We start from the raw sequence: 21,694 nt of genomic DNA on the forward strand, positions 1-21,694 counted from the left end.
ATTAGACCACGGGCCACTTGCATGTCTCGTCGTCTACCTGTTAGTGCAGTGGGCTGCAAACTTTTTGTTGCGGCCCAAAGTAGTCTTTTCAGAGCTATAGTACCTAAAGGCCCACTGCGTAAAACCACTACGAAAACAGTGGCGGATTCAGGGGGATATTTGGTTTTAAGGTGAAATATTTTACGGCGCTTAATGGCCAAAACACTGCCATGCTATAATATAAAACATTATATAAAACAGAATATACGCGCGAAGCGCGAAAAAATTGCGCTTGCATAGAATTAAATAAAGTTGGCAAAAAATATAGTTTTACAGGCTCACAAGACCACATTTGGCTCGTGGGTCTTTCCAAGCTGGGCCAATTTAAAACGTTATATGCCACACCCATTGTTAAAATAAAGTGCAATGAACGTACGGCTATCATGCGGCCAACAACTACGGTACATAATAACACTAGGGTTCCTCTCCGGGAATGTTTCGACGGGAAATTCCCGGGATTTCCCGCGAATTAGCAATCCCGAATCCCGGGAATTTTTTTTTATAATCCCGGGTATTCGGCAACCTAGCAAAACTTTAAAAATATTGCCGTTTTTGACTAATATAAAGAAAAAAATAGTACCAACCATGTTATCGTCGTTGCCTGAGTTGTTTTATTTGCGCTTACCAGCGAAAAAACCTAATTAAATTTATTCTAACAAAAAAATGCGTCATGCATGCACAAATAAGGGTCCTGACGCGTATTAGAGAAGGTCTGGCGCTCCTTCAGTTATGAACGTATAAATTAATAAAAAAAAACGGTCTTTAAATACAGCTTATCACAAAGCAAATTTTTTGGGTTAGAATGCGGGTTAGCGTTTGGGTGAGGGTGGGTCAAGCGTTATTATTAATAATAAACATATTAATACTTGACCCACCCTCACCCAAACGCTAACCCGCACCTTAACCCAAACAATATGCGTTGTGGTATGCGGTATTTCTTTCCACGTACATAAGTGAAAGAACGCATAAAAATGAGCTTAATTAAATGTTTGAAGCTAAAATAAAAAAATACAAACCTCAAAATGACGTAATTTTATGTATAATTTTTTCGTCGGGATCCCGGGATTCCTGGGAAGTTTCATTTTTCAATCCCGTTTCCCGGGAGTGAAAAAATCGGGAAAAAGAGGAACCCTAGATAACACCAAGCTATTCAAAAATAACTCGATTGGCCTAACACTGTGTTAGTGACTACAACAAAAAAAATTGCTCACACACACACGTACGTTGAACCGAACAATGCCACCGTAAAAGCGACAAATTTTCTCAGCTGTGGAAACTTATCTAGATCGAGATGATCGCGGTATAAAACTACTTTTTAGCTGCGCAGAGAAAAATTTGTTTCTTTTTCTACAACTCACATGAACATTGAAATAGAATATAAAATAATTACATTTCAAATGAGCGAAAAAGATCAAACGGACATTTTTAATAAGCTTTATTTACATGGCCTTAAGTAGCTATTCGAATGCATTTCAAGAACAACAAAAAATGCAGCGCTCAGTGCAATTCACTTTCACACAAAGTTGTACACTTTCCGCAACAGCGTCCAAAACACATTTTGTAGTTTTATTTTGTTAGCAGGTCACATTCTATTCTAATTCTAATAAACTAAAAATGTACATGCTATATAAGGTGACCTAGACTAAGGAACAGTCAGAAAGTTTCAATATTTTAACAGTTACCTGAATGTTTAGTGGTGCGGGCCAAAAACCAAAGCACACCGCGGGCCACATATTTTGGTTACGCCTGATGTAAGGGATTCGCCGACTTTAAAGTAAATAGGGCCTACCTAAAACTTAATTACCGCAAAAATATTAAGGTATGTTGGGTTTAATCAGTTAAATGAGGCAACCTACAGGATAAATATACAAGTTATCGAAGAAAATTTAGTGTGATACAACTATGCAACTTAAAGCCTCCCGGCGATGTAAGGTATACAGCAGGAAACAAGTTATAATCCTTCAGATATAAGCCATATAGGCAGTTTTTGACGTTTTAGGTACAGCGGCAATACTATATATATTTTTTCCTCCCAATGACTTGCGTTGGTTCGAAGAAATCTTAGTTTTGTTAACCTACTTTTTATTAGTGTTGCACACTGATTCTGTCAAGGTTAACCGAAAAAATTTACCTGATGTTAATTCCATAGTACAGAGTTTTAAAGCATTCGTATCCAGCGTAAAAATACATCTGCAAATTAGAAAAAACTGATAATGCAAACGTTTAAACTGATGCCATGGAATGTTGTCAGGTCTGCCGCGGGCAAATGGAAAAACAATTAAAATATTAAACGTACACCAGCTCACTACACTTTGCAAAGCACAACAAACATACTATACCGGCGGAAAAGAGGTATTATATATATGTATAACAGAATGTTTGAAAATGTGCTGTTTACTTACATATTTATTAACAGTTATGTTTCAGTAACGAATCCAGTAGGTAAATATAAATGAGAATTAGAAATAATGTTAAAAGTGACCCCCCTTAACATTAATAAAGGTTGGACCCTTTTGTTTCTAAACATCTCTATCAGCTGCTCACTTTACATAGACTAATGAACAGTGTTATAGCTGCTTGTAAGTTATTCAGTGGCGCGGACGATATCGATACATTGCAGACTTTGCTGCTCCCCATATAGACAAAGTCTGGTGGACTTAACACAAAAATAAGAAACTAAAAATATATATAAAAAAAATATTAGAACAGTTCACAGTGACTTTCCGAACACCTTGTATTTTATATATATTTTCTACGATGTTCTCTATGAGTTCTTTCTTCTATTGAATAAACTAAAATAAATAACCAACCTGCATTCCACTTCTCGTGAACATGGTATCTCTAATATGATTAGAACCGGTTCCATATTGATAATTATAGAAATCAGGAATAAGAGATGAAATTTCAGATGCACGTAAAACCAACTGATTTAGAATCTTGTCAACGTCAAAGTAAAATGCTGGAATAAACATGTTTTACTTTTACTGTTTACACTTTATTCCGTTTATTGTGGTTCACCTGGTTTCGGATTAAGCGGGTAATGAACAGTGTACAAATTATACAAGTTGCCTCCAAAGGAATCCAAGAAATTGTTGGTTGTTTCGTATTGAATAAAAGGTTTCGTTTCATTGATTAAAGAGTTTTTCGTACTGTGTTTGACCATCACATTGGAAGCCTGTGTGCACAAGGATCTCATATCTCATTATCTAGACATTCTACATTCATGTATTCAATATAACATACTTGTAACTGAAAGTAAGCCGGGCTTTTGTAATCGAAATTTGTGGAAAAACCGGCAGATTCGAAAACGTTGTAATTTTCCCAGTTTCTAGTATCTGCGGAAATACAAATGAACGAATAAGATAATAACTTAATAATAATGCGAGCGTTGTAGTGACTTAATTCATCGACCTGACTTAGTTGCACCTAAGTCACTGTTTTTAAAACATTAACTAATTAAAGTCGTTTAGGTAAATTGACTTGACTTCACTAAGTCTTTTGCACAAATGGCTTGATTTGACTTAAGTCAAATGACTTGCTGTATTAATGACTTGACTGGGAGTCGATTGGGACGTGTGTTGACTTGGATTGTGCCTTAAATTGTCATTTTTTTCTACAATACTTACGGAAATTGAGGAGGTGATACCACTACAGCACCCGATTCGATTTGTTTTCAACGCTTGTAGCGTTCGTATTAGGATAATTCGGGGCTTTGAAGCGTCTGTGTTAGAATATGTGTTAAAAATTGGACGCTTTAAGCGTAGTGTTTTAGAACAGGATACAGGCGAAGGGCGAATGCGCAGACTAATCATGCATAACGAAACGTTGCCAAGCGATGCAGACTACAGATTTTTTATCTTGTACAGTTTTGGATATTAGAAATGCAGAAATGTTTATAACTGTACCAAGTTAATGCGATGTTTATACTTTTACTCAGTAAATAGCAGGTTAAAAGCTTTTATTGTAGCTGAAGCCTACCTTAGCAAACATTATTTGGGTTAGGGTGCGGGTTAGCGTGTCGGTTTGGGTATAGGTTAAGCAATACTAATAATAATAATACTTGAACCACCCTTACCCCAGCCTGGAAAGTATAACAGAACACGCGAGTGCACTGCCGAAACTAGGTGCAAAAAAGTTTAAAAAGGGCGCTGGTCTAGAATCCTACCACATTATTAAATCAACGCACAATATTAGGGTTAGGGTCAAGTATTATTATATTCATTTTTAACCCTAACCAAAATAATGTGCGTTGTGGTAGGACTTTAGACCAACACGAAAAAGATCTCTCGTCTGCTTTCAAATTTCCAGACTTCCACGTTATGATTTTTTCATGCACTCTGTATTGCATACATTGCACTGCATATAAATAGGGGTGCTCGAACGTTTTACATGTTTAGGCTGCATTTCAGATTTTTTTCTGGGTGCACTTGCCATACTTTCAACAGTGGCCCCCACCCAAACAGTAACCAACACCCTGACCCAGATATTGTACGTTGCTGTAATAATTGTTTCAACGCTGTGGTAGGATTAAAGACCAGCGCCAATACTTTTATTGTTGCTAAAGCTAATAATGCTGTTTCTGGCTATTGACTTTCATTCCAAAGTTTTATTAGTTAAAAGACAATATCATTTACATTTACAATGCTAGAAAATATTAGTTATAGCTAATTTACTTCAATATAATAAACTTAGTTAGCAAAATATATGCCAAGGAATATTAAATTAGATAAGATGACCTTTGTTTTGCAACTTATTTTCTAAAATTTGGTCACCATTAAAATGTAAAGTAAGTCCTAGGTAGTATACATATTTGAAATATTATAAATTGAAACTAAAGCCCATATTTTGGTGTTAATTTTAACTTTAACAATTGGCTATTGTTATGTTGCATATTGCATCTAGGTTGCATTCTGCGGTAGATGCATACCAAATAGTCTGCGCATTCGCTGTTCGCCTGTGTCCTGTTCTAAAACACTACGCTTAAAGCGTCTAAGTTTTAACACATGTTCTAACACAGACGCTTCAAAGCCCCGAATTATCCTAATACGAACGCTACAAGCGTTGAAATCAAATAGAATCGGGTGACTACAGATATATGGCTCATATTAACTTATTTGTGGCTAATTTTTTATGATTTTATCGCTTACAATAAGCGGATTGAAGAGAAATTTCGTTGTTATGCTTACGCTAAACATTTGGGTCGCCACAAAAAAGGTCAAAAAACACTGTTTTCCGAAATACTTAATAAGCTGCAAATCAAAGATTTATGGCGTTTGGTGCAGTGTAATACTTTTTAAAGGCAGGCTTAACATCTTTCCCGTCAAATTTTATAAATTTTGCTCTGGTATTTCACAAATTATAAGTGTGTTTCACATGCGATCAGCACCAAGCAAAAATATGGATGAGAACAGCGTATATTATTTGAAACATACATTATATTGTTTGAAACTTTACCTGTACCAGAAGAAGACCCATGACTAAACCAGACATCTCCACTTGAGCATTCACTTTTTATGTTGTCTTCGCTGATCATTGCAACCAACGTCCAGCCGCCACCACTTGACACCATATCGCAATAAACCTGTGTAGAGCAGTTGGAATTTATTTAAAATCCTAGCATAGTCCTAATGTAGCAAGAGTAGATTTTTTGTCCTAAATATCCGATATCCGATAGCCTTCGACATTCTGTTGACACTGTATTAACACAGCTATACCTGTTTAATATCTAAAGATGCTAATTATTGCTCCAAATGATATGAAATAAGTGTGTTTCACCTTTTATAAGTGAGGTTTGGATCTGTTTTAGTCACATTAAGTGATGGTGATACAAGCAGCAATCGTAACATCTTAATTAAGATAATGTCGATATTTTCGACCTTTTTGGCTTTAAAATTTATTAGTAATCTAAATATAGTGATTTGTAAATTTAAATATGGTGATTTATAAAGATTTATAGATAGTAGGATAAAGTATCTTTGTGAATTAAAAAATAAGGTATTTAAACCGATTAAAACGCAATTTTTATTTTGCGCAATATGACAGCACTCTTTGTCGCCATTTCGAACTTATCTCATGACGTCAGGTCGTAAGGTCAGTTTGTTACGTCATCTCCAAAAACATTAAAGCTTTCGCCCATTTGAAATTATTTATAGAACTCTCCTCTACAAAAAATATGTTTCATAACTACAAAGCCATGTGCTTTCTCTGTTATCTGCAATGCGCAACCAAAGTTTTAAAATGAATATACATTCCACGGAGAGCGTAAAAATGCTTTTAATTGTTTAAATTCGTCGGAGGTTTTTAAAAGTTTAAAATGTGGCCATGGTCCTCCAAAACTGTACTTTTTTTTGCTTATTTTAACTGAGTAAATGAAAAATTTTTCGCGAATCTAATTAGGCTATGTTTCTAGGATGTCTTACCCCATTAAAAAATCGTTTTTGCCCAAAGGAGTTGTGCCTCCCATCAAACACTTAAAAAAAGGTTTGGAACGATCTAAAAAACGGTATAACGGCGTTTGTGCTTGGCGCTAATCTATAACACTGATGTAGCTTTTGTATTGAAGGTGACAACTGTCCAATTTACAACTAAAACCAACTAAACGTGTGGTGTTTGTAATGATCCTTTTTTGACGTCACGTGCAGATATAACTTTATGACGAAACATTTTGACGTAACTTTGTGAGGTTGCAGTATAACGTAACGTTGCGTTATGACGTGATTTTGTGACATCATTTCTGACAAAATATTGTCATGATTCACCAAACAAAACTCCTTGGTCCGCGCCTTGTCACCATCGTACTGTTGAATTTGGTTTAGGATGGGTTGTTGTGAAGTTAAAAGTAGGTTAAGACTAATAACGATAAAGCCTTTTTTTATTTGGCTTACTAATCAATCCACTGCTGGACTGAATTTTAATGATAATTTTACTACAATATTGCATTAAACGTATCCATGGAAGAACAGTTTTACAAACTTAAAGGTTGAAAAGGATGACCATGTTTTTACGGTGTCCGTGACTAAATAATATACCAGATAACCATGGGCGCCCGCACTGGGGGGGGGGAAAGGGGGGGGGAAAGGAGGGGGGGGCACTTGCCCCCCCCCCCCCCCCTTGGAATTGAAAAAAAGCGATTATTAGTATTATTTATAAGTGTAATATGTATTACTTATGAAGGTTAAAAATATTATACATTATCCATTGCCCCCAGTAGCGTATCCAGGAGGTACCCCATTTTGTAAGTGATATTATCGTATTTTGTTCGTTTTTGTCAAGGTTTAACAAACTGTTTGAAGCGGCGTGCTTTTTGTAATTGGTTCACGCGTCCTAATCTAATGCGAAACCAAAATCGAGTGCAAAACGCCGGTTTTCTTCTTTTGTTTGGTCGACCGTAAACGCTGGAAGTTTTTCTCTTTTGTTATTTAATTAGGTTGACTAATTAGCAAGTGCGTATTCGACAATTGGCAACGCTAAGTCAAACCTTATTTCTTTTTTTCTCGCTGAAAAACGAGTTATACGTAGTATGTTCCCCCCCTGGAAAATTTTCTGCGGGCGCCCTTGCGAATAACTGTTTTCACACTTGAACAAGGAAACAAAACGCATATCACTCTAGCGCAGCGCTTTTGCATATATAGGCACACCGCATTTTTTGCATATATATGGCACACGGTGCGTGAAAGGAGTTTGCGAGGTGCACCGCAAACCAAAATCATTATTTTTTTTCTCCTTGAGATCTGGATCATGAAATATTTTAATAATACTCAACCATAAGTCTATGAGGCCTATTTAATCAAAATGCACCAAAAACAGAAACGCCAACAAATTTTCGAGAGAAACGCCAACAAATATTCAGAGGTCAACAGATCTGTCCCGGGGTTAACAGCGGGTCAGTTAAACATATCGATTACACCATTCTAATATATGTGTAGTGTAGGAAAATATTGACTGACTAAAAAAGCTTGGTTGCCTGGCCAAGACGCCGTTTTTACACGCCTCTGTTTAGTAGAGCGATTCAAATACTAATATTTAGAACTTACAGTAATTTGTTGATTAGAGCCCTTTGGCTGGATTACATAGAATCCACTTTGTTTCTTTCCTTCGTTTCTCAGAGCCAGACAAGATTCAAGTGGAACAGCACAAGTGGCAGTTGGCGAAGATGTACTGCGGGTAGTTTCTTGATAGAGTGGTGAGCTGGTGGCGTTGTAATTTTGACCCAGAGCGCTATTGGTAGTTACTTGGGGCATTGGCTGTACTTTACGAGTCGGAAGCACGGTAGGATTTTCCATAACCGTGTTTGGACCTGTGGTAAACAGTGCTTTGTTTTGTATTTGAAATCGTTCGTTACAGTTAAGAACACAAAACTGTATTACGCTTAATTAAAACTTTTGCCAAATTACGTATGAGTACCTCAATCGGTTTAACTTAACTTACAATTCTGTTGAAGACTGTGCATAGTAGTCTGCAAAAAGCAAAACAAATTTAAAGTGGTGAAACAAAAATAGGATTTTGCAATGTTTTTTTCATTCGTAGCTTGTTTTGGGCCGACCCTAATAGCTATGACACCCAGCTATTAAGTCATATTTGTCGACATACGGCTGCTGGATTCGTACACAATGGCCCTAACAAGTCTTGTGATTTAGCAAAATCATCTTGATAAATGACAGTATGTCGAGCAATTTGCAAATCTCTGTTCCTAATGCTTTCTTCTAAATTTAGGATTTATCAATTAAATCAAATAAACGCATTTTTAACGCGCTTTTCACCAACTTGAAGCTTTCAGTTTATCACGAGTTTGGCCGACCATAGGCTCTCCTATGTTTTTTTGCTAACTAACATGTTATGGCGTAACTTTGTACCGTCATCTATTAAATTTGTTATGCCCCTCACTGAAACAAAAACGATAGCAGTTTAATTGGTTTCGTTAAAGGAACCACTGCATATTAGTATAAAGCCTAAAAGAGATTCCATTAGTGCAGGGGTTCCCAGCCTTTTTACAATCTCGTACCACTTGTACGCTGTGTAGTGCCACACGTACCACTTTTTTGGAACAGTGGTTCTTAACCCTTTTTTTTACCGCGCCCCTCTTTGTTAATTGTTCTGTGCCCTGAGCCCCCTTAGATTTTAAACAATATTACTAAAATACGTAATAAGAATATCAAAGCCCATACAGACGTAGGTATCATTTTGGACGTTTCGAATAACTCTTTATTCATTTTCAACATCAGTACCTACTTCTGTATGGGCTTTGATATTCTTATTACGCCTTACTACAACCTCCAACCATTGTGCTCCAAAGATTACTAAAATAAATTTAGTATTTTTCGAATAGGCCTAAATAACAGTCAGACAGCATGAAAATAGAAAAGTGAACTCTTCGTGGCGCGTAGAGCGAGAAAATTGCGTTTATTTTTTTTGTATTGGCTAAAATTTAGTTTAGGGGACTCACAAAAGTTTCTCGGGTTTGATATATTGGTTTACATCGAGCTGATTTTGACAGACATGTTGTGAAAAAATAAAACATTGCAGTAATCGTTTTTTTAAAGTTTGATGACACACAATTCAGAAGCTCTTTACTGCAAATGATTATAAATTGGCGCAAAAAAGTCTGAGTTTTCCCCAATTAGTAAAGCGCAAAAAAAATAGTCCGTAGTTTTTTTTTCGTAGTTTTGTTGTGAAAATTGACAAAACACAGTTTGTGAAGAGGTTGGCATTGTGCACAACTTAGATCTTCTTCAAACATACCATACTGTTCATACTAAACACAATCCGAATTGGCCGTAATAAATAGCAAATATTGTCCCAAAATTAGAGAAAAAATATTAAAACATAAGCAGCCTCAAAGTTTACAATTCGCAAAACTATGAATCATTTTTCTTTAATTACTTCTCTGAACATTACTTTTGATGTTATGCATAGGGCAGCATACAAGCAGATTTAATAACTAACGCAACATGAAACTGATAAAATCATTATAAAAAGTTAAATATTGCAGTAGAGCTTGCGCCCAACTAAGAAGTGCTTGTTTTGATCGAATCATATTTTGACCTATTTTTAGCTTACAACTAGCATTGTTCAACGCTATTTGTAGATTAAGCTATAAAACCGTAGATGCTATTGATCAAGACTAGCTATGTGACATAATTAACCCTCTCTGTCACACAGCATTAAACGGCTTTTTAAAGCAACTGTGTTCCTCGTTGACAATTGACATGACCCGTATTTTAAAGATCGTAATGGTACGAAATAACATGAATAGTTACGTAACAATGAATAGGCTTCGGGAATTTTTTTTGTGAAAAAAAACAGAAAAACAAAATACAAAAGTTGTAAACCCAGGTTTTTTGTGAACAAAACGGAAGGTACTCGCGTACCACCTAAAATACCTTGGCTTACCACTATAGTGGTACGCGTACCACAGGTTGGGAACCCCTGCATTAGTGATTGAAACATGAAAAAAATCCTTGTTTGTAGGCTATGCTTATAATACGAAAGAACTGCTACAGTTGTCAATGAAAGTCAACAAATAAATATGGTGTCTATTGTTGCATTGAATTACGGCTTACGCGAATTATGAAGACCTACCTTGTGATCCAAGTAAAATGCAGTAGATAGTCCAATAATGATCAGCAACAACACTCCGATTACCACGTACATTGCAATCGATGATATATTTTGCTTCTTGGGAGTTGATTTAATGTCTTTAGGATAACATAGATCTTGGTAAATTAATATACTATAGACACGCGTCGAACTATAGGTCCAATAAGGTTTACCAACAAATGCATGGGTCGCTTATAAATAAATCAAAGAAATTTTCTTCGATCATTGAACAAAATCTGGATTAAGGTTTTGTTATTTTGGCCGCAAAGAAATTCGAAACCGTTTAGTCTAGGGGTTCTTAAGCTTTTCTGTACATTTTACCCTTTTAACAAAGATGAATATCAGATTTATCCCCAATATATAAAATGGTGCTCACCTTTTAACAAAACAAAAGTAACAAATTACATTAGGTATAATCAATGCGACGGCTGCCAATACTTTTTGGCAACTAGTTGTTGGACTCCAGCTTAAGACCGAGATAAGAACAACTACAACGTCAGAAAAAAATACAATAATTCGGAATAAGGCCAAAGAGGACAAATACCTAATGGTATTAGTACCGTCTAAATCGGAATAAGTCCTAAATCCGTCGGAATAAGAACTAAAATGTCACAATCAGGCCTTAACAACACTTTAACTAACCCCAAACTCCACACCTAAGTTCATCACTAACTGCACTAATAATTTCAACACTAACCCATTTTCTAACCCCACCCGTTACCCACCAATAACCCCAAACAGGAAAGAAAATCCGGTGCCAAAACAGCAGCCCCTGACAGCGCTGGTCAGACTAGGGCGTCCATACATATTACCAAAAAGGCCGATGCCAGACCGATCCAATGCCCCCGATCGTCCGATACTCTCAACCCAAAGGTTTGAACGTTGCTTTGGCCCTTTAGGCTTCTTTTGGTGAATTTAGGACTTGAACTGCGTACTTGGCTCTATTATGTCGTTGGTCTTAATACTACGGTTTTATAGGTTTCTCTGCTTTAGGTATTGTTGCTTTTTAGGTCTTATGGTGTGTTCCCGCCGAATTGTTGTCAAAACATTCCAGTTTGGTCTAGTTTTTATTTTTTAAGCCTGGACAGTTTTGACTAAAAAAGGGACCCGTTTTGATCATTATACTTGGATAAGCATTTGCGGTGTTGTTTTAAAGGAGCAGGTTTCGTGGTACCGTAGCCTATACTGTTTGAAAATGTTTCCATGCACAAAATAAACTGAGGAACTTGAAGACCATTCTCAATAAAATATGTGAATACTTTCTCTTCTTTTAGGACATGCCATATTTTTAAAACTACATTTTTGGTTAACTTGACAAAATATTTTAATCAGTCAATGAGTTATTTTTACCACTAAAACGCCTTAATCAATGGGCTAAAAAGATCAAGAATAAACTAACTGGCCAGTTAAGCCGTACCCAGTGACAAAAATAGGCAATCACATGCATAACCAGCATTGAAATTGGGTGAACTAAACCATACCGGTATCGCTAATTAATAAAGCACTTAAAATTTACTGTCGCTAAACTTTCTTGGCCTAAACTGCACAAAAAATAAACTAAAAGCACACTGCCTGCTCGCAGACATGTACCTAAATCTATGCCGTAACGGCGGAAGAAGCTGATAAATTCAAACAGATAACGATGTTGCCAATAACCTTAAAAAGTATCAATTAGTGAAGCATAAAATAAAGAATCAATAAGCTATTGCTCGAATAAGCGGTTGTTAATCTGAACTAGGAAAGTAGGCTACCAATACCTACTGCTGGCACAATTTTAATATCCCGTCAGCATAAAATGAATATTTGATTGATAGCTAATTTACCCCCTAAAGCGAGGAAATTTACCCCCAGGGGTAAATTCACCCCAGGTTAAGATAGGCTGAACTTTAGCCTAATCGAAGGCGCATAATTATATCTAACTGCATGGCTACGAATATATTTTTGAACAAGTCTGTTATTCGTAAAACAATTAGGCTTCCCCTTTCTCACCCAAATATTTTATTATAAAACAGTAGAAAAAAGGGCCTCTTGCACTTATTTCATTTCGAATCAGATACCGGATAATTTGTACAAAAAGAAACGGCCCATCGATCCGCTACCAAATCTGTATTGAAGCAAAACAACCAATTTGATAACATTACAACGAGTGGTTTTTGCAGTTATTAATCCACAATTGCGTAAAAAAGCTAAGCTACTCTTGGCTGGAAATTTAATATTTTCTGACGAACTTACTTTTTAAGTTAGAAACGTTGCATCCGATATCAAACCACGGCTGAACAAATAAATGAATTTGCTATCGGATTAGTACTATAGCGGTTCTCAACCAGTGGGCCATGGGAACATTTTGAGTGGACTACAGACCAATTTTATTAAGCTAGATTTAATGAAGAATTAAGTTTTATTTGTGTCACTACACTTAATTTTACAGAAATAATGGCTTGGAAAGGAATTTAGGAATGTAAGTTTATTGTTAAGCAGCTACTATCTCGCTAATGCACGGTTAAAGAAATAATCTGTTTGAAATATGTTCTGCTGTTTTTTGTTCTAAACCTATTTCATAGTTGTTTTTTTCATAAACATTTATTGGGCGATAGAATTTTTGGGCAACGAAAATGAGCCACGAAAGAAAAAAAGTTTAAGGACCACTGTACTAGTGCAACCCTCTATCGGATTAGCCTACTGATATACCAGTTGTCATCGGATATCAGATCGATCCAAAATTAGCAGACTTCTTCAGTTAGTTAATTCCTAAATTTTGTATTGTATTTCGATGCCAATACCCGATATTTTAAACGAATATTACTGCCGTTCGACCTGATACCAAACAACATTAGTACCATGATCAAATGGGCAAAGTTACGAAAACTAAAAGAAAGATAACGTTTTGCAAGCTACAGCTTAATTTTTCAATTTGCCTAAGAAAATGAGTCACCTTCCATCGGTAATTTATTGTCCTAAACGCTGTTTTCATTGCGAACTATAGCTGAAATGTCTATATCCGTATCCAATCCGATCGGCATTGATAACACACTATTATCGTACGACGCCGTAATCGTTGGTCATAAAGCAACTTCCGAGGGGCTAGATCACAGATGTTATTAAACACATATGTTTGTGTGTGTCTTTCATTGATTGATACGGACTGATGATCCCCCAGTGTGAAGTTGCTTGTACTAACAAAATGTGCAAGTATTGGCGCATGGTTGTTTCTCGACTCGCTCCTCTCTGAGCCTGCATAGCTCAGTTGGTAGAGCGACGGTCCCGGCTTGACCGGAGGTCGTGAGTTCGAACCTCACTGCAGGCCAGTTGTTTTTCTGGCTTGCTCTGCTTGCATCATAGATCGACAGATTCGGCGAGTCTGCGATGGCTTTTCGGTGTACTATTGATACGGAAGCCGTAATCGTTGGTCATAAAGCAACTTCCGAGGGGCTAGATCACAGATGTTATTAAACACATATGTTTGTGTGTGTCTTTCATATTATCGTACGAGTACGACTCCTATAATATTGGACATCCCTAATCGTTGGTACACACTTCGATATTTTTCGGCTAAAAGAAAAATTAAATTAGCAATATAATTTATTATCCCAGATCCCTAAAACTATAAAAACCTTTGTGTCTTTACAAAGAAACTAATCAGGTATCATCATACGTCACAGGCCGTAAAGTTTTTGATGGTAAATAAGAATAACAAACGGTAAAGCAACAGATGTTTTTTTTACTTACTTTTGTCAGCTATTTCTCTTTCGGCCGGGCTTCTCGGCAAGTCATACATACCCGCCATACTTTCTTCGTATATTTGTTCCATTTTGTATGAACTCAAGTGTGAGTATTTTCCAAGGATTGCATCGATTATATACACGGTAAAAGCTTTAGGTGGGTATACATGAGTCGCGCGTGCGCAATGTTGTTATATAATGAAAGGTGTTGCAACAACTTGTGTTATTTTAAGGTAAAGTGTTGCAACATTACATTGACTAATCGCTTTAACAAACGTTTACTGACAATAAAAATAGCGAGGCTTGGCGAGATTTCCTCTGCCCACGTATACAGTAACGCAACATACCAGATCTGTGGAGGAGTCGAGTTATGACCTGCATTACAACTCACTGGTAAATAATGCAACCACTTTTAAAATAACATTACCCTGTTACGAAACCTAACCAGTCCATGCTAATAGTTATCTTTGTCGTGCTTCTTATAGTCAGTTTTTGTTTCGTGCGTCATCTGAAAGTGATTTGGTCATCAGTCTGATTAGTATTATGCAAAACCTGTACAAAACACTTCTCAAACGACAAATGCTTTTTTACAGTCCTTTTCATCCAAACAAATGTGTTAAAGGTACAAGAAGCTTTGATTGAAGTCGACATCATTTTTCGTCTGTGATTGTTTTTCTCCGCATTTTAATGGCAAAAATATTCGTATTAATAAAGACACCTAGGGTCTGTTTTTAACTGCGCGCTATTTGAAACTAATTGTGCAGCTTGAAAAAACAACTTACGCCAGGAACATCTTATCGTTCCTTTGGTTATATCTTATATTGTGATATTTCTTATTGCAAATAAAACACGATTAAATTAAGATAGCAAATTACAACTAGATATATCTGTTTCATACGGATGCCCGATGTGTTTAAAGAAAATTTTTCCAGATTTTTAGGTTTAGAAGTTTTAGTTCAGTTTCTTCCGTTGTTAAAAGCACTTTATGTTTGCTCTTGTTCCTAATTTTGTTTTACATACTGTAGCCCAGGGGTCGGGAACCTACGAATCGCGGGTCATATATAGTTCGTTTTTTTCTTTTGATGAAAGAATCTTGCTTGCAGAAAAATGTAAACTATCATTTCTCAGCATGATCTCAAATAAAACTGCACGCGGCACGACCGCTTTCCTAACTTTCCCTTTTTAACACACATAATAGCAAATTTTGGCGCTTCGCGCGAATCATATTTGTTTTTCGAGACTGTTATCGTGTTTAAAGGAATACCTTAATATCCAAAAGACCGTTTTCTTTTAACGGAACGCCGTAATCAAAGTTACGCAAACTTAGATAATTCATTTTTGGTGCATAGCATGTTGAAAGTTTAAATGTGAACAACATAAGAAGCCTATAACTAGATGTTAAAAAAGTATTATATGGCTCCCATAGAAATAAAACCAAGAATTTTTGACTTATATGGCTCCTTTAGCTAAAAATGTTCCCGACCCCTGCTGTAGCCTTTAGTAGGCATAAATCCACTACGTTGCCCAACTCAACGTCACAATACACGTGACCGGTGTCCACTGACGTGTGACCAACTCTCGAACCGAGCGTGTTCGGCGTTTCGCGATTCACTCTAGTTTATGCTATTCGATTAAATGCGGCCTTTTCAAACAGCTTGAATCACTGTGTTATCCTGTGTACTGAGATTTGTGAATATACTCAATGAGCAATATCATATGAGTCAAGTAACTCTGTCTAGAGTTCAACAAGTTAAGGACAGGTGTTTTGGCAGCCTGCTCCTTAGAGTCAGGTGTAACAAAAGACGTGCGAGACACTTAAGCCGCCGTCGGCCCTCGCCCTATCGGCCAGCGGCTTACTTACCCGTAGCAACACACTCTAAACACTTTTAAAATACCGATATAGCAATTTAGAGATTTGTTTTATGTGCAAACATTTGGTTAAATAGCTCAATGTTATATAAACATACTTAAAGAAAACGCTTGATTTCTACCCAAGTCATTTGTCCAAAAGACTTAAGTAAAGTAAAGTCATTTCTCCGAAAGAATAAGTTAAGTTACATCATTTTGCCCAAATGACTGAGGTAAAGTCATTAAAGTCATTAAGCTGGTTTATATGCACCTTTCGCGAGCATATTAGATCAAGGTTCAATCCGGATGGAAAAGTAATCCGTTCCAGCATCGTAATTACACGGTGCGAAATTCAAGTCAGCTTAGGAGTACAAACTGCACTGATATGCATTATTACGTAATATTCCAGTAAGCTTATGACGCACAACCGCTTTTTCGTCTTAGGCGTTCTCCTTGCGTTGGCAATCTATTACTGCTTGTTCGTTTTTAATAACCTGAAAATAATAAAAACAAGAATTACTTGCTTTAGGTTTGCCGATAGAGTACTATCTTGACTGTATTGTATAGTGCTTCAGTTTGCCTGGCACACGGAATTTAAGTGCAGGAAAGTTAAGCTTTTGTGTACTGGTCGACGATATACAAGGCAGAGAGAACAAAAGAAGGGAAATATGTACCGAACATGACTAATAAAAACTGTATTTGGCGCTGCCCTAGAATCCTACTCAGCGTTGAGACAATTATTAAAGCAATGCACAAGATTTGGGTGAAAGTGGGCCAACTTAATGTTCATTGTCGCAGAATTCTCGACCAGCGCCTTCATTTTCCTTACTATAAAAATAAGACTAAAAACCACACTAGATATACTTTAGCAGCCTAACCAGTGCATTTGTTGTTCTCCCATGTCAAACACTAGCAACTACGTTTCACTTCGGAAATACTCTACTTTACACTTTGCTGTTGTAACTGTTAAAAACAATACTCCTCGCTCGATTTCGGCCGTCAACAAAACGAACAGATTAAGCGGTGAACGGATTGAAACCACTCCTTTTGACGGATTGAGAAACAAGAGAACTTAATCCATTCCAGCGCCAAAACGAGAGAGAATAGATTAACGGATTCGAATCCGGCTTAAACGTGCATATAAACGGGCTTACTGACTTAAGTCCTTCTAACATTGCTTTCCAATCGTTATTTTGCCAATACTGCTTTCTCGCAAATTTTGGAATCTGCTGCTTTACTTTATATAATAAACTAATCGTCGACGGTAATTGCAATTGAAATTCAAATCAACTTGGATTTTAACAGAGCTGGCCAATCACACAAAAACATCAAGTGAAGTCGGGTTGATAATAAAAATGTAGCAGTTCACATTATACATATAACGTTTATGATCTGAGATTAAACAAACAAAAATCAAATACCTTGCGACTCTTCTTAAATTATCTAGCCTATAAGATTTTTTACTTCTAGTTTCCTTTAGTGTTTTTTGTTTTCATCTTCCCGGAGGCTTTTAAGTATTTTAATCCTTAAAAGTTAACTCACCCAACATGCGAAATCATCTTTTACGCCAGAGGTCTTGTAACACACGTTCCCCCGCCACCGGTCACAAATTCGAATTGATTTCCGTTCAACTGTGACGTAATAATAAACGTTCCAGAAGGATATTAAGCACCAAGTGGACAAAAAATCACAACTGCCGCGTGTAACAATCATTTTTGTGCCAGTTTAAGGTGTCTGGTCCAGTTTCAAAATAATCGTATATATAGCAATTTAAGGTTAATGTATATGTCCAAAGAAGTATAGGCCTATGGGGTTGGACATGGTATATCCATGCTATGCACTGAGAGCAAAATATCTTTTATATATACCGGTAAATATAGTATTCCCACTAAGTTTAGATTATGTTTAATACAATTATTACCTATAGTTTATATTATGCGTGCTGGAAGACTTATTCACGCCGGTCAAACATCAAAACGTGACGTCACAAGGTTACGTCAAAGGTGGGGTCACGAGGAAGTGGGCCATAAAAGCCTAAAATTCTTGGTTGTATTTCCATGGGAGCGATACTTTTTTAACATCTATAGTTATAGTTTGGCAAAAACTAGTAAAATGAGCAGGGCCGTTTATTTTATTCTAAATTAAAGGACAGAACATGTTATGCACCGAAAATGAATTAGCTATAAGTTTGCACAACTTTGATTACGGAGTTCTGTTGAAAGAATAGGGCCTTGTATTGAATTTTAAGAAATTCCCTTAAACGGGATAACAATTTTGAACAACAAACAGGATTAGCGCAAAGTGCCGAAAATGTTCTACTACATGTGTAATAAAAAAAGGTAATATAAAGTTAGGAAAGCGACCGTGGCCGCGTGCTGTTTTATTTAAGATCATGCTGAGAAATGATAGCTTAGATTTGTCTGCAAGCAAGAAGAGCCATATGGTGTTACAAAAAGAGCCATAGGCCCCCCTGGCCTTATCTATTTTAAAGGGCGTATTTTTTTTCTTGAAAACCGGACGATATTAAAAAATTCAATTTATTTTCTAGAATAAAATTCGAATAAGGATCACGCTCACCCCTTTTAAATATTAAACTAAGTACAGAACTATGATAAACATATTTCGCTCCTAAAAGCATCATTAGTATCTAAAAACATACCACAATATAAATCAAGAGGTGCGCTAATAAAAACTTTAACCAATTGTCCTAGGCAAGTGGTGCACTACGCAAGCCGCAACTTTCGCAATGACGATGCAGTCACTAAAATGACGCAACATCTGATAACACAGATAAAAAACTCTCATTGTGTAAGTTGACAAAACTGTGATGTTTATTTTTAGGGGGCGGTGACAAGTATAGGGCGCCTTTGGGCTGAAAAGATTTTGGAAAACGGGCGAAAACTTACTAGAGATATTTATCTTATTATAGAGATATTTACGTAAGAAAATGTTGAGATTTAGGTTATTTAATTAGGTAAGAAATACAAATGTGGCGGTCATGGTCTCACGGTTTCCCTCTTGAATCCACCAAAGGGCAAAGGACAACGAGGTCTGCCAGACAAACAGTTTAAAAGCTAACCAAGTCTAGTTAAAGGAGATATTGTCCAGTTAAGGAGATATTTTACCGCTATAGATAACAAAATGAAGGTCGGCCTAACTAAAGAAATGCCGTTTTGAATGTAAAGTATGATCAACCATCTTTGGCACAACATTCTAACAAATAAAACTTATGGAATAAAAGAATCCCTATTTAAAAGCACGTTTAAACGAAATGTGCGATTTTAAGTTACACAGTTCAACATTAATGGACAAAATCTTAACATTGATGACAAATTTAAATGACGCCTTATTTCTTTAAATTGACCGCTTAATCAAAATTGATGAAAATTCTTTAAATTTTCATCACCAAACATAAAACTGTTGGGACCTAAATAGAGGCAGCGAAAAAAATCACCTCAATATATTAGTTTCGTTCTTTGAACAAAGATACAAATAATGTACTTTGTTTTGACGTTATCACCTCTATTTTCTCACATATTTTACCACATTTACCTGCCAATGGTCCATACTTTTACGGCCAAGGTAAATGGGCTCGTTCCAGCGATGTTTGTTGAGTTCCTCCAAAAGGTTTGAGGATTCACGTAGTTGTCGTCATCGAAGCGATACCACCATCTTTTTGACGAAATATTTTTTTCATATCGGCAAAAAACTAAAAGGTTATAATTCAGTGCTTCTCAGCTTTTTATGGCTACCAACACCCCTCAGCAATAATAAATATATTGCTGCACCCCTATAGCATTTTACCACAGGTAATTCACTATAATGTCGCAATAAACAGAACTGGAGCAACACACACTAACTCATCTATACAAGGTAGGAAGCTACAAGTGGATGTGGATTTATTCCACTCTAATCGAACACTAAAATTTGTAACAGTTTAACAAAAATCAGATTTTTAAAGATTCTCAAATATCTCTTAGCACCCTTGAAAATTGAAAAATGACACCCCGGTTGAGAATCACTGGGATATATCGTTTCATAAGTTTTTGTTTAGTTAAAAACATATAAAAGGGCTAATCTTTATGAAAGCCAAAACCATTGGCAGAAGGTTTCTGCAGATATTTGTTAAAGGATGTATATTTTGTAAAAAGTAAAATACATATACAATATATGAGTGTAAAGATGTTATATAGCAGAGTAATAATAAAATTAATATAAAAGTCAAAAACATATTTTTTTTTTATTGATTTTATAATAATTTGCTAAGTATATTGTATGTATTTTACTTTACTTATAGAACTGACGATGCCAGTATAAGCGAAATATACATTTTGTTTATAAATGTCTGATTCTGGTTTCACTCGGTTTTTAAACTTTTGAGTTTTATCGTTTTTTTTTTTTTAAGTTATAAAATGTCTCATTTTTTTGACAACGACAAACAAATTTGATGAGTCACTTACTTTTTGTTTGTGGGTAGAAACAAATCGAACTCTGCACTTGTTTTGCAGCACAAATCAACTCTAAAATGCAAAAAGTGAAAAAAAACAATGTTTAACGACATGTTGTTTCTCGAAGTATATATTTAAAAAACTGAAAGCTCCATTATACCTAACACCGGTTTGTCACTTCCTTAATTTAATAAACAAGTGTCCAACCTGTCGTGATATTTTCCGCAAGATGTGCTGTGCATACGACCATTGGTTTTTAGTCGGTATTCTTCGTCAAAATCGTCGGGTATAATATAGATCTGCATATAAAGTTTGCATAAAAAACTCTACACAAGACCTGATAACTGCTTTTCAAAAAATATGCATAACATATCACAAACCTAATCTCTTGAAAATTGCTTGAACCAAGTGTTGAGAATCATTTCCAGTCTTCCACTTGACCGTTGGAATTTTTTGGTAGTTTTAACAGTAAAAAGCACATCTTTCAGCAAAATATGTGCGGGCTCAACATCAAGTTCATTGTAGCTATGTTCAATATTGCTTTTTAATTTCTCTTCCACAGTGATAGCGTAGCATTTATACAGTAATAGCAAAGCAAAGCCCATACAGGTCAGCGTAATAACATGTCCATATCTGGCCAATAAGCAATTAAAATTCTTCAAAAGCATTGATTTTTTTTAATATTGTAAAACTGATTTAATCTGTGTTACAAAAATGAATTAGAAGTGTGATGTAAGGAATTTTTATAGTAGACCGAAAGTATAATGTTTGTTAAAATTGAGCACGTTAATATGATAAACTGGGAACAGACAACAGGACCTAAAAAGCAATAAGATCTAAAGCAGAAAAATCTATCAAAACGTATTATTAAGATCAACTACATAATAAAGCCAAATACGCAGTAATATCCACGATACAACGAGAACTTACTCGTCTGAATAATACCTAAACCTGTCTGAATAAGGCCGAAGTTCATCGGAATCAGGCCTAAATGGCCAAAATAACGCCGAAAACTGTGGGGGAGGGTATGGGACAATTGGGGAT

The 21,694-nt window shown here is 36.1% G+C and overlaps 2 protein-coding genes across 2 annotated transcripts in view; both read right to left on the minus strand.

The window, feature by feature from the left end:
• LOC146164739 (uncharacterized) overlaps positions 1–14,487 on the minus strand; it is a 55,911-nt gene extending 41,424 nt beyond the window's left edge. Inside the window, exons 1-2 of the mRNA XM_083382360.1 lie at positions 14,362–14,487; positions 10,618–10,733 (exon numbers count right to left, since the gene is read on the minus strand). Of these exons, the coding sequence (XP_083238486.1) occupies positions 10,618–10,733; positions 14,362–14,443 (198 nt within the window). The 5' untranslated portion in view covers positions 14,444–14,487. The remainder of the gene's footprint in view (positions 1–10,617; positions 10,734–14,361) is intronic.
• LOC146164743 (intelectin-1b-like) lies at positions 1,874–8,321 on the minus strand. The gene is made up of 6 exons (XM_083382702.1): positions 8,073–8,321; positions 5,494–5,620; positions 3,283–3,374; positions 3,058–3,214; positions 2,850–2,998; positions 1,874–1,891 (listed from the first exon to the last, which is right to left on the minus strand). The coding sequence occupies exons 1-6, from the start codon at positions 8,319–8,321 to the stop codon at positions 1,874–1,876; spliced, it is 792 nt and encodes a 263-aa protein (XP_083238828.1).
• Positions 14,488–21,694: the final 7,207 nt, after the last annotated feature.

Source organism: Ascidiella aspersa, chromosome 2 (genome assembly GCF_963924565.1).
Source record: "Ascidiella aspersa chromosome 2, kaAscAspe10.2, whole genome shotgun sequence".
NCBI classification, from domain to species: Eukaryota; Metazoa; Chordata; class Ascidiacea; order Phlebobranchia; family Ascidiidae; genus Ascidiella; species Ascidiella aspersa.

What these genes read in the sequence shown, in the direction of transcription:
- LOC146164743 (XM_083382702.1), bottom strand. Translation starts at nt 8,321, where the DNA reads ATGGAAAATCCTACCGTGCTTCCGACTCGTAAAGTACAGCCAATGCCC. An exon ending in TGGGTCTTCTTCTGGTACAG is followed by an intron (nt 3,375 to 5,493) that starts GTAAAGTTTCAA and finishes GTATTTCCGCAG; the next exon opens with ATACTAGAAACTGGGAAAAT. An exon ending in CGGCTTACTTTCAGTTACAA is followed by an intron (nt 3,215 to 3,282) that starts GTATGTTATATT and finishes TTGTGCACACAG; the next exon opens with GCTTCCAATGTGATGGTCAA.